This window comes from Elephantulus edwardii, unplaced genomic scaffold, assembly GCF_000299155.1.
Source record: "Elephantulus edwardii isolate Elephantulus edwardi_28Jun2011 unplaced genomic scaffold, EleEdw1.0 scaffold00026, whole genome shotgun sequence".
In the NCBI taxonomy this organism is placed as follows: domain Eukaryota; kingdom Metazoa; phylum Chordata; class Mammalia; order Macroscelidea; family Macroscelididae; genus Elephantulus; species Elephantulus edwardii.
Genome location: NW_006399776.1, coordinates 2,741,511 through 2,754,109, shown reverse-complemented (window position 1 = coordinate 2,754,109; position 12,599 = coordinate 2,741,511). Strand labels below are relative to the sequence as shown.

The 12,599-nt window shown below is 47.5% G+C and overlaps 1 protein-coding gene across 3 annotated transcripts in view; it reads right to left on the bottom strand.

Moving 5' to 3' along the window:
* Positions 1–230: 230 nt before the first annotated feature.
* The window catches only part of FRMD5 (FERM domain containing 5), a 487,250-nt gene continuing 474,881 nt past the window's right edge, over positions 231–12,599 (bottom strand). Inside the window, exons 8-12 of one of the 3 annotated variants that reach the window (XM_006882955.1) lie at positions 12,074–12,148; positions 11,451–11,519; positions 10,312–10,418; positions 824–1,167; positions 597–644 (exon numbers count right to left, since the gene is read on the bottom strand). In XM_006882955.1, coding sequence (XP_006883017.1) covers positions 597–644; positions 824–1,167; positions 10,312–10,418; positions 11,451–11,519; positions 12,074–12,148 — 643 coding nt within the window. Of the gene's footprint in view, positions 1,168–10,311; positions 10,419–11,450; positions 11,520–12,073; positions 12,149–12,599 lie in introns of all 3 variants that reach the window. The other 2 variants (XM_006882953.1, XM_006882954.1) reach the window with 2 other exon arrangements.

Genomic DNA, 12,599 nt, shown 5'->3' with positions numbered 1-12,599 from the left:
AAATCCAACTCAGACCATCATCAGAAGCAACTTTCTATTTAATCATTCTACATGGATGTTAACTTTTTAAAAAGTTTTGCCTGGCAAGAAAACGTAAACCATGCCCACTGCAGACCCCTGGCCTGTCCCGCTGAGGCTGCAGGAGAGAAGCTCCCGCAGAACAGTGGACAGAGCGCTCACTAGTCTTCAACCCGTGTCCCGTCCGCTCGGGGACACTACTGCAATAATCATTAATAGTAAAATAAATTTTCTTTATTTAGTACTTTCAAAATAATACACATCTATGAAAAGTCAAAATTCAAAACCAAAAGTTATCCTGCAAATTGGAAGGATGAGAGAGTCGCTGAGCCTTTCTTGAAAGAACCTTTGAAGAACATGAATTTTCCCAGTTTGTTTGGACAGGGCACGAGCCTCTCCCTTTCTTCTTCTGGGAAACGACCCTCCTAGGCTGCAGTGGACTTTGAGTCATGAGAGGAGGACTTGGTATGTGTGCCGATGGTTCCGCGATGGGTCGGGTCCCTTTGCTGGGAAGGGGTAGCCAGGTTCTCCTTGGTCCACCTGGCTAGTTATAGGGAGGAGTCATGCCTTCTCAGGTGTCAATGAGCAGGCTCACCACTGAGCGGATTTTGCAGGCAAACCATCGCCTGAGGGGACAAAAGTATTGATAGTGGAATTGTTCAAACTCGGGGGTCTGGCGGATATCTCGGAAAAAGGCAATGTCAAGGTCAGACTCAGTAAGGATGATCAGGAGGAGGAGCAAAACAAAGAGGAGTCCCATGGTCACAAGGAGCAAACGGAGGACACTTAAAACAAACTTATTCACCTGTTCCTCCTCTGGCCTGCCGTGCCCATGACACAGGGCCCTCAGCTCTCCCCCAAGGGCCTCCACCTCTGCAGCAGTTGGGGTGCTGGCTTCAGACTCCTTTTCCTCCTCGATGCTGCAGGTGGCCCCGTTGATCTGCCGAGAGAGCAGCATCAGCTCCAGGCTATGCTCGGCCACAGGGGTGGGCAGCACGCTGTCTGCGGGACTGTAGACCTCGTCTGCAATCACAGCCACTCGCTCATTGCTGTCTGCCCGGCTGCTTCTCACGTGAGGCAGGAAGGTGTCCCCGTGGGAAGAGGAGCGCACTGGCGTGGAGTGGGCACTGTCCCGGAGGGACTCCAGGCCTGGAGGAACAAAAGGAACATGAATAGGCTTTCCAGGTCACAGTGCACATTTTGCTATCCATTATTTGTAATGCATTTGGTTCTATCTAATCTAAATCTAGGAGGAAGCCCTGTTGCATCAGGAGCATAGACCTAGAGAAGCAGCAGAAATCAGAGTGGTCATGGCTGGAAGAGGTTTTGGGGGTAGGTTTTGTATCTGCCTCTAGAAGATAATAGGAATTTCTGCCTGTCATCAGTTCAGAGCTGAGGACACATTCAGGGGACTCTGGTCAACCTTGAGAGTGAGGGCCGATGCAGGCACACGTGGGCACAAGGGCAATGTGTTCTGCCAGGTTTCACTGAATACTAACTGCTTCTGGTGTGGAGTATCCTTGAACCAATCCAGCAGGTGGCTTCTCCAGCTCATGAGGTTATCTGGGATTTCTGCAGTTACTGATAGTCTCTTATACTTCCCAGCACCAGCTGTCCTGACACTCTGAGATGGAAAAATCCAATCTACTTTTTCTAAATGGTTTCTGATGGAAAAGAGGGTAGTCTCTGACCCACCCTTTCTTTTAACCTCTGAAGTAGCAAGGTCCCTTGCAGGGTGTAGAATAAATGGACAAGGACAGCAGTTTCGAATCTTGATTTCCTCCAGAGCTCAGCACGACTTCTAGGAAGATTGTGGAGGGAGGATTTGCCTGTATTTGGTAAGAGGGTGGGCTCTTCAGGCACTTAGAAGCTACCCTTTCGGTGAAAAGAAAGAAACCCTACCAACTGGGGGGAAAAACCCCTTTGGCAGTATCATCTCAGACAAGGGTCTCATAACACAGGTTTACAGAATCTTACAGGGCCTCCACAAGAACAGTTACAAAATGGGCAAAAGACGTGGAAAGACTTCACAGAGAAAGACATTCAGATGGACAACAGACACATGAAGACATACTCAAAATCGCTGGCAGTAAGAGAGATGCAAATCAAAACCACAGTGAGAAACTATCTTACCCAGTAGCAGTGGCAGAGTTTAACAGGGCAGCAAGCGATGAGTGTTGGAGAGGGAGTGAAGCGATTGGAATTCTCATACACTGTTGATGGGACTGTAAAATGGTACAACTACTTTGGAAGGCAGTTTGGTGTTTCTTCAAAAAGCTGAATTTAGAAACTGCATGACCCAGTTCTCCCACTGCTAGGAATATACATATCCCATGGAAATTAGAGCTGAGACACAGATTTGTACACTGATTTTCATAGTAGTGTTACAATTGCAAGAACATGGAAATAGCCCATATGTCTAACTACAATCAAATGGATTGAGAAACTGGTACATTCAAACAATGGAATACTATGCAGTACTCAGGAGCAATGACTTAAATACTACATAACTTGGGTAAGACTGGAGAACATTATGCTGAGTGAACGAACTTGGCCTCATAAGGACAAGAACAGCATAAGACCATTATTGTAAAAATAGAAGGATAACTAATAAGATGAGTTATGGGGTCCATGGAGGGGAGAAAGGGTGAAACTAGAGGGGCAGGGGAGAAATCACAAGATTGCAGAGTTTGGTGCGTGGAGGGAGGGGGTAAGGAAAATGGGAAAGATCTGGTGGGGACCTGAGAGGATAGGGTAATGGTGAGCATAGTTCAATGGTGATTAATTTTATAAAACACAGTGTTTGGGAATGATTGAAATATAATGTTAGTGAAGGAAAGTGAAACACAGAAATAAAGAGCAAGCGTTTAAAAAATTCCACCTAATTCATCTTTTTTCCTTAGAAAATGTTTTCCTTTTTTTAGAGCCTTGAGAAGGCTTAAGGTATGGCAGGAACAAACAGAGCTGCTTCTACCCTCAGCCCAACAGCACCATCTGGGCTTGAAGACTCGGGTTCACAGGCCCTGAGTGTAGCCCACACCCCAGAGCCCTGTGTCCTGTGCTAGGCTACTTTATTTCAGGTTCATTGCCAGCATTTCCCACTCCTGGGCATCTCTGTGGTAGAATGAGTCTTCCTGTCTTTAAAGCCCAAGACACGAAAAGGCAGGCCCTGCTGTGGCTCCGAGATTGACCCCAGTGTTCCCAGACTGAACCAGATTCCAGGGCTTGGTAAAGGTTGGCTTGACTAGGACCAATTAGGGACCATTAAGGGAGTTAGTCACTATTCGCTTCATTCACCTTCAAGGCTAGCTCACAAGCTCAAAGGTCTCTTGAAAAGGCATCAGTAGCCATTCAGAAGTGTCTCATGCTCCTTGGATCCCCCGTAGGGTGGCCCTTTGCACCCAGGCAGTCCATCTCAGCAGCTAGCACAGCCCCATCTCAGCTCACACAGTGCACCTGGTTAATGCTCTCTGAGAATCAGGTGTGAGTGATGAGATCAGAGGGATCGGGGATACCTGCTCTGCTTACTCCTCATTGCCTCACCCTTATTCTAGTTAATGCAGCTCATAACTCCTTTCAGAAGCTCTTTGTGGGCCTAGCTGTATTGTTTCCTGGGTGCCTCTGTTAAAATTATAAACTTTAAAAGAATGGTTGAATAGAAAACCAATTTGCTTTGTGAACTTTCATTCAAATAACAATAAATGTAAGATTTTTAAAAAAAGAGGTCAAGAGCTCAAGAAGGCTCTGGATGTTTTACAACATCTCTTGGGCTGTTTGGAACTAAACCTTGGGCAGTTGCAGCCTGTAGACTTAATTCATCCCAATTTAGTGCTCTAATCCCCCAAATCCAATTACAGCATCAGCAGCACTATGAAGTAGAAAGAAGCCTGGGTTCTAGCTTTGGCTTTAATAACCAAGCACGTGGCTTTAGGCAAGTTCCATAACCTCACGCTCTTACTACTCTGTGGAAAGATAACCTGAAGTGATTTAAAAGTTTGTAAAATATTTTGTTTTATAACAATTACAATACCCACAATAAAATGGTACTCTTCCCACTTCCTATAATTCTCATTTCCTTGAATCCTTCCATGCTATCCCTTCTTGATTTCTAGGTTTTACCCTTGGGAAAATGCTACTCTTTTAACCCAAAGGCATGTGGTCCGAGGCCACAAGCTGTGCGGTGGGAGAAGGACGGGCAACTTTCCTCCTGGGGGATTAACTGCCTCTGAAGGTCCCCTGGAGGGTCCTGGAGGGTCAGCTATTGGTTCGACTCAATGGTAAACAACAACAACGTGGTTGCTCTATGGGGTGAGCACTTCCCTGGGTTACTGCTTACCTTTTAGGCCTGTCTATTGTTTGGCTGAAAGTGGAGCCACAGGAGTTTTGTTCCAGGGCTGAAGGGTGACTCCTAAGCCTTGAGAGTTCCATCAGTCTTTCTATCGGGCCTGTAAACTTGGCATTTCTTCCTGTTGGTGAGTTTTGTTCCACGTTCCCCTCACTCTATGGAGGATCTTCCACAGCGATTTCCACTTGACCTCTTTTTTCTTTTGCTGGGAATTCCTTTCTCGCTCTTTCATTTGGACATGCAACATGAGTGATTTGTAATGCAGAATATGAGTCACTGATAAACCAGGACCTTGAGATCCTGATTGTAATGTGGTGTTGGCTGCTGTCCTTGTCAAGCTCCCTTCTAGCCTCTCCTTTCCCTGGGACCTCAGCCATTGCACAGAGGCCACTGATACTCTTCAAATGACCTCTCCTGTCACAAGGACGGCGCTCACTGCTCAGATCTTCCAAAGTGGCCAGTAGCCTGTGCAGTGTACATTTGGCTTGACCAGCCAAAGCTGGAGAAGAAACAAGTCAGAGGGACACTAGAAGCCAAGGTGATATGATCTCAGTAAAAAAAGAGTGGATGTATAGGTGCTTCTGGCAATGCCCGAACAAACAAAATTACTAAGTAAATGTTAGTCAGGCAGTTCTGGTAGCCTAGTGACAAGAAGCTGCGTTGCTATCCCAATGACACTTGGTTCGAGGCCACCAGCTGCTCTGTGGGAGGATAGGCAATCTCCTCTTGTGCAGTTAACTCTCTAAAAACCCATAGGAGGGTCAGCTATGGGTTAGTTCTGACTATACGGTACACAGCAACAACAACAAATGTTAGTCAGCTCTCTCAGCTGAAGACCTCTCTTTAAGGTTGTTCTGCTGCTGTTTTAGTCCTGGAAAAGAAGCTTGGTTTTCACTGTTGCAGAAGTCACCACCCCGCCAATGCTCCTTCATCAGCCTGTTATTCTGGTATGAATTGAATGGGCCTATGTGTGAGTTCTGAGCTAAGCACAGCAAAATAAAGGATCCTTTTTACCTTGGAGATGTTCCTGCTGATTCCCTGGCTGCCTGGCTCCCAGAGGGCTGAGGGGCACAGCAGTGAGGACCCTCCCCTGGAGCCGGGCCCCCATCCTCAGGATGCGCACACTCATGGGCCGAAAGCAGTGATTGGTCACCCGGAGCTGAACACGGACCCGGGTGTGAATCTTAATTAGACTTTTCCCCATAGTGGCCCCAGGAGACAGATGTCTTTGGTCATGCAGTTCTCTTCAGGAAAGCTAGCCGGAAGGGAGAGGCAGAGAGGAAAAGAACAGAAAGCCAACCAGGGACAAAGGGTCTTCCAAGCCTGAGCGAGCTGAGCTGCAGAGAGGAGCAGCTCTGAGAGGAGCGGCTCTGTGAGGACGTGTTATCAGGGGACTGGACTCCGCCAGCAGCTCTCAGAGCCATAAAAAGCAATGCTTCCTGAGAGCACAGCTCTTTCCGTGACGCCCACGTTAAGGGCCCCAGACCGCTCAGAAGGTGAAGGGCAGAGGACAGGGAACAGTGCCAAGAAGTAGTTGGAATCAATAATGTCCCAGAAAACCCCAAGACCCTGGGTTTGATCAGGCTACTCAGGGCATAGGTGGGGCTCTTGTGCAAAGAAGTTCGTGTCATCACTAGTTTCCAGCTGGGTGACTGGTGTCAGGAGGTGTCACTAAGTTGTAGTGACTCTGGGGTGGGAGTTGGGCGGTGACCATCCTCTGCTGTGCACTATGCTTCTGAGCTGTGGGACTATGGGTGAAAGAAATTAGCCATTCCGTAGAGCTGAGGACAGACCCAATCTAAAACAAGGTCTTCTAAGGGTCCTGGTTTGTTGAGGTAAGTACTTTTGGCCAAACTATAAAGTTATGTTTGCAAATTTCCTATTGTTTTTGGTGACTGCAAATAAAACTTTGCTACTGGAAAAGTGAAACAGCTTTTGTGATATTAATCGATTGTGTACAGTACTGGGGAAGCAGGCTCTGCTGGAGCACGAACCAATTCTCAATTGCCCACAAGCCCCTTGGCTTGGTGTGTGTGTTCTCTCCTCAAATCCTCCTCACACATTCCTGTCCCCTCCTCGGCCTGGTTGAAGTGGACAGTTGGGGTCATCTTTGTGCTCTGTGATCACTAATGGTCAAACTCTTTTCTTGAGAGATGGTGCAGCGGAACTTTCAGCTTGGATTCTTTATTTCAAGAGACTTAGTGATTCCTGTACTGGTAAACCCACTTGGGTGTTATTTGGGTGTTATTTCCCCCTATCCTGTGTCAGGAAGACGACCCACTTCATTTGCCGCTCTTCTCCCTGAGCTTGTGCATTTCATCCTCGCGGATCACTCGGCTTTCCCTGCCCACCTCCTCCAGAGTCTAGAGAGTCCTGGGCCGCCGCTGCTTACCCTGACTGAGCCACTGCCCTACGTGTGGAACACAGCCTGGGACAAGCAAGGGTGTGGGAGTGTGCCTCGTAAATACCACGTGTAGTTGCTATGCACGGGATGGCATTTACTGAGATCAGACCCCTGAGCCTTTTTCTCCCGAGACTTAGATGGAGAGCTAAGTGTGGTTCTTGTTGGCCCTCTTATTTTGGGTGTTCATCTCAGGAAGGTGGAGGCCAGCAACTAAACACAGCCAAAGACATAGAGTGTGAAGACCAGGCTGGCTTGTTGAGTTGAGCAGTACATGAGGAGAGCATGCTCCTTTGGGAATGCTATGAGACTGGATGCTTCTGTCCTATCCTGGGAAGCAGAAATGAGGTTCCTCTCCTGTCCTGATAAAGAAATCCTTGTACTGATAAAGCCACGGAACAGCTATTTTTCCCCCTACCCCTTCCAGTAAGTCTGAATCTACTCTCATCTGTTTTGCTGCATTATTGCCAGCTTTGCCTAAGATCAGTCTATTTTCTAGGAAGCTCCATAGGTCTAGTGTAAAGGCTGTGCTGCCAACCCAAAGGCACATGGTTTGAATCCACCAGCTGCTCCGAGGAAGAAAGACGGTTGTTATTATGTGCCGTCCAGTTGTTTGTGACTCATAGCGACCCTATGCACAATAGCCCTAAACTCTGCTCTGTCCTGTGCCAATCGCACTGTCTCTGACACTCCCATCCCGATTATCCCAGTCACTGAATCAATCCACCTCATAGAGGGCCTTCCCCTCCTGCGCCGTCCCTCCACCCTCCCAAGTATGATGTCCTTCTCCAAGGACCAGTCTCTCCTCACAACATGCCCAAAGTATGTTAGACGGAGCCTCAGAATCCTTGTCTCCAAGGAGCCACCTGGTTTAACCTTTTCCAGGACGAATCTATTTGTTTTCCTAGCAGTCCATGGTACTCTCAATACTGTTCTCCAGCACCACAGCTCAAAGGCATCAATTCTCCTTCTATCCTCCTTGGTCATTGTCCAACTCGCTGATGCATAACAAGTAATTGTGAAGACCATGGCCTGTATCAGACACACCTTAGTCTCCAGAGAGACACCATTGCTCTTCAGTACTTTGGAGAGGTCCCTAACAGCAGACATTCCTATGGCAATGTACCTTTTAATTTCCTGGCTACTGGTGCCAAGAGTGTTGACTGTGGAGCCAAGCAAACTAAAGCTGTGAACAGTCTCAATCTCTTCACCATCCATCCTGATGCTTCACTTAGTCCAGTGGTGAGAATCTTTGTCTTCTTGATATTGAGCCTCAATCCATATTGGAGTCTGCAGTCCTTGACCCTCTGCAGCAGGTGCTTCAGGTCCTCTTCAGTTTCAGTAAGCAGGGTTGTGTCATCTGCATAGCGCAGACTGTTGATAGATCGTCCACCAATCTTGACCCCACATTTCTCCTCATAGAGCCCAGCCTCCCGGATAATCTATTCTGCATACAGGTTGAAAAGGTATGGAGATAGGATGCATCCCTGGCGTACGTCCTTCCCAAATTTGAACCATGCAGTGTTCCCTTGCTCTGTTCTAACGACTGCCTCCTGGTCCAAGTATAGGTTTCACATTAGAATGATCAAGTGTTCTGGGATTCCCATTCTTCTCAGAGTCAGCCACAGTTTGTTATGATCCACACAGTCAAACACCTTTGCATAGTCAATGAAACACAAATAGACATTCCTCTGGTATTCTCTGCTTTCAGCTAAGATCCATCTAACATCAGCTACAATAACCCTAGTACCACGACCCCTTCTAAACCCAGCCTGGACTTCTGGCAGTTCTCTGGTGATGTGCTGTTCTAGTCATTTTTTGTAATATTCAGCAGAATCTTGCTTGCATGTGAAATCAATGAGATTGTTCTATAGTTTCCACACTCTGTTGGGTCACCCATCTTTGGGATGGGAACAAATATAGATCTCTTCCAGTCAGTTGGCCAAGTGGTTGTTCTCCAGATTTCTTGGCACAACTTGGTGAGCACATCCAGGGCAGCATCTGTTAGCTGAAATATGTCACTTGGTATACCATCTATACCTGCAATGTCCTCTTTTGCAGGTTACTGCCTTTGAAGACCCACCGGAGTGTCAGCTTTGGGTCTGCTCCAACTTGATGGCACATAACAACAACAACAACAACAAAGTGTTTCTTCTGAAGAACAGCCACTCCAGGTTTCTGTGGAGTCTGAGATGAGCCTGGCAGCTTCAGATTCAGGCCAGAAGAGGGGAAGAAAGGGCCACAGAGGACAGAAAGTCATATTTCCTCAAAAAGAAGAGTGGAAATGTCTCCCATCTTCTTGCGATGAACATCCCAAGGGACATAGGCAATACTCCAGACCATATTGGGGCAGTGGGCCCAGAGAGGTACAGCGACCTGCCCCTGAACATACGTGGCACAGCTCACGTAAGCACCTTTCTCTTCAAATCCCTGACCAGGACTCTGCATTGTGCTTGCAGCCTACTCAGTAAATGCTTTGAATAAGCTTTCTCACGGTCTGTGGGACAGGGAAGATACCCCTATCTTCTGATGTACTTCAAGAGTGTCTTGATGGTAGCTGCCCAGGCAGGGCTCACAGCCCGAGACTACAGTTTGATGATCTACTCAGGTAGATCCACTCCACTCGTGACATACCATAAAATCCTAGACTAGATGCCCTTCCAGGAGAGCAGAGATGTCTTCCTAATCCAAACAATTAATTTTCATTACTAAGCAGCATTCTCACAGAAAGGGCAAAGGGCACTCCTAGCTTTCACCCTCTAATCTCAGGAGACAGCCTGCTGCCTCCTGCTGTTTGAGGTCTTCTGGAGGGAAAGCCAACTTTATACCTCTTTCAGCCCTCGCAGCAGGCTGAGTGGTGACAGCCGCTGGAAAGAACAGTCAGGGCGAGTCTCCGGATGCTATTATCTATATAGAAGATAGAGCATGTCCTCAGTTATGAAAATATTCAGTTGACCCAAGGGCCACACTCTTTCTACCTCTCCCTTCCCTCATAGGAGGAAAGATGTGGAGAGAGATGGAATGAATTTGGTTTCCTGAGACAATGGTAAGGAATCTGGACAGCTAAGGAGACAGAGCTTTATAATTGAAGTAGAAGGTGGTAGCTGCTGAAATGCATCAGAAACAAGAGTTATACTTTCTTGGTTAACTGCCTCAGATCATTCAAGCTGCAGAGATTTCTCAAGTCTGGTTGGAAAACAAGTGAAGGTCTTTTGATTTAAAGCAATTTTGGACTCTGGAGCCAAATAGATCCCACCTCTGTACCTAAAATAACTCAGCACACAGGCCTACAATCTCCTGTCCTAGATGGCAGCACAGCAGGGCTGGTGGGATTCCACCTCATCTTACAAACCATCACTTACTGCATGTCCAGCAGTGGGTTCAGCACGTGGGGACAGCTTCCCTACCACTGAAGCTTTCTGCAGGGAAAATCTGCTGCTTTTTCTACTGTAAATCAGTACTCTACTCTTTCCCAGGTCCCTGAAGGGGAGCTTGGCTGAGTTATAAAGGAGGAGCACAGCAGGCTCCTGTAGGACTCTGTGCTCACCTTCCATGATGGAGATGTGGACGGCTCTTCTGCGGGTCCGGGGCACACTGCTCAGCCTTGGGCCGTGGGTTATGGAAGGGCAGCTCTGACTTGGAACCATCCCTGCTCTGAGGTTAAAGACAAAAAAAGATTCCTGTTAACTCAGTGTACAGATGAATGTAGGGGTTAAGATTTGAATCCTAGTCACTTGGATGGTTGGGCTGAGTTTTAGCCTTTTTTTTTTAAAATGTAATACTGTCTTTTCGTTTTATGATCTTTGCATCCCAGTCAGTGACAATGCCTCAAAATGATTCCTCTCCTTGCCTCTCAGACCCCTCTGAACACTCTTTCAATGCTCCTGGTCTCTGTGGGCAGGACTGTCAGGACATAGAGTCCCCTGTAGAGCAGAATCCTGAAAATGTGCCTCAGCACCAGCACTGGCAGGGACTCTAGGAAGGAACGCTCCCAATTCTAGTAGTGAAGGCAGCGGAAGAATCCTAGTCTTGGCTCGTTAGAGTCAGAAATTTGCCAAGTTCTGGGAGATGGGCTTCCGGAAATGCATGGTTGGTACAGGAAGCACAGATCCCAAAATGACTGTAGATCCAATGTGACAGGATTGTGGGCCTATCCCTGGCTTCCTGTAATGGACTCATTCCAGAACCAATGAAATGTTGCTGCTTAGACTTGAGGATGTGGACAAATCTTCCATGGTTTATAATCAGTGGCAGGACTTGGAAGGACCCTGAAAAATGACACCTGTAAACAATCTTCCGCATTCTCCATCAAGCCTTAAGGTTACCGGGGTCAAAACCTGCTTGATCTAGTAGTACAGTTGGTAGGGAGTTGTACTGCCCACCCAAAGGCAGCACCTCTCTTTAGCAGTGCAGATCCACCAGCGGCTCCTTGGGGTAAGAAAGGCAATGTCTTCCCTTGTGATTTACAGCCTCCCAGAACCTCAGCGGAGGGCCGGCTATGACTTGGCTCCAACTCCATGGCAATGGGTTTTGAGGTGAGTCCAATTGAAATGGGCTCTTCACTATCCTGCCTTGTTCCTTCCCTCCTGGCAGCTACTGCTGGAGCCACTGTCTATGCGGTATTTAAAATCTCGAGATCTGGGATCTGGGCTGGAACTGGTTTTGGGGGCACCCTTGGAAACGTACCTGTGTATTTCTGGTGGCTCCCGTTTGATTTTGGCACTAGATTCCATTACTTCTTTTGCAACTCGGCCACTATAAGTAGTATAATAAAACCAAATATCAAGAAATGAGACAGTGCTCTGGGCAAGGATCCTCTCCAAGATCTCAGGCGGCTTGGCTGTACGGGGAGATGGTTTCTCTGGCCTTCCCCTTCCCTAATATCCCAGTCCCTGAGAAAGGTGTGCTTATTGGGCTACAAAGTCCTAAAATATCCCGAAAACCTATATTAGAGGACTCTCTTTATCTCTGAAATCTTTGGGATATTCTTGGGAATGATTGCTAATAATCCAGAAAGTTCTAATGACATTGGGGGGGGGAAATCTTTAGACAATAAGACATGGAAAGAAGCACTGTGATGATTCTGATAAGGAAAAAAGGAAAGGAGAGAAAATGTAAAACTCCACAAGCAACTGCGGGGAAGGAAGAAATAACAAGAGGGTTAGGAGACAGGAGAATTGCATCAAAACCCCAGGCTTTTCTGGGAATTCTCATTTCTCTGTTCTCAAGATCAAGGGCTACGGAGCAACTGTTCTCCAGGGAAGGGACTGAAAATAGATCCATAATGGTTACTTACTGTCACTATTTACCTGTATCGGAACCGGCTCCCTTTAAAGAACAGATTGCTGCTCGACACAGTACGTACTTGGCTTGACTTCTCCAGCCTGTGGCAAGGCAGAGTTCAGTGTGACAGGGGGCCAGGCGCTGCCCCTCACAGGCTAGGCCAGTGCATCCCAGCTCCTCCCATTCTAGTGAGGAAAACTCCTTCCTGGGCCCATCTGCATCTCTGACCCTCCTTTAGGACCAGCAGGCTGTGCTGACTGCCAGTGGCCCTCCTGCCTCTGTGTCAAGGGACAGCCATAGTGAAACCCCTTGAAATGCCAGGTGAGCAGAGGCATCACAAGACTGAGTCATGGGGCCACTGTGGGGGGGCGCTGAGTAAATGAACATTAGTGATGATGGTCTGAGAGACTTGTAGAGTGACACAGCTAGTCTTAGGTCACATATTAGCCGTGTGAACAGAGGCAGGTTTCTTTATATCCTTTAGCTTTAGTTTTATCTATAAAGTGATAGAGCTGGACTTGAGCTCAATGCTGGCGTTTGAAGGCCATGTTA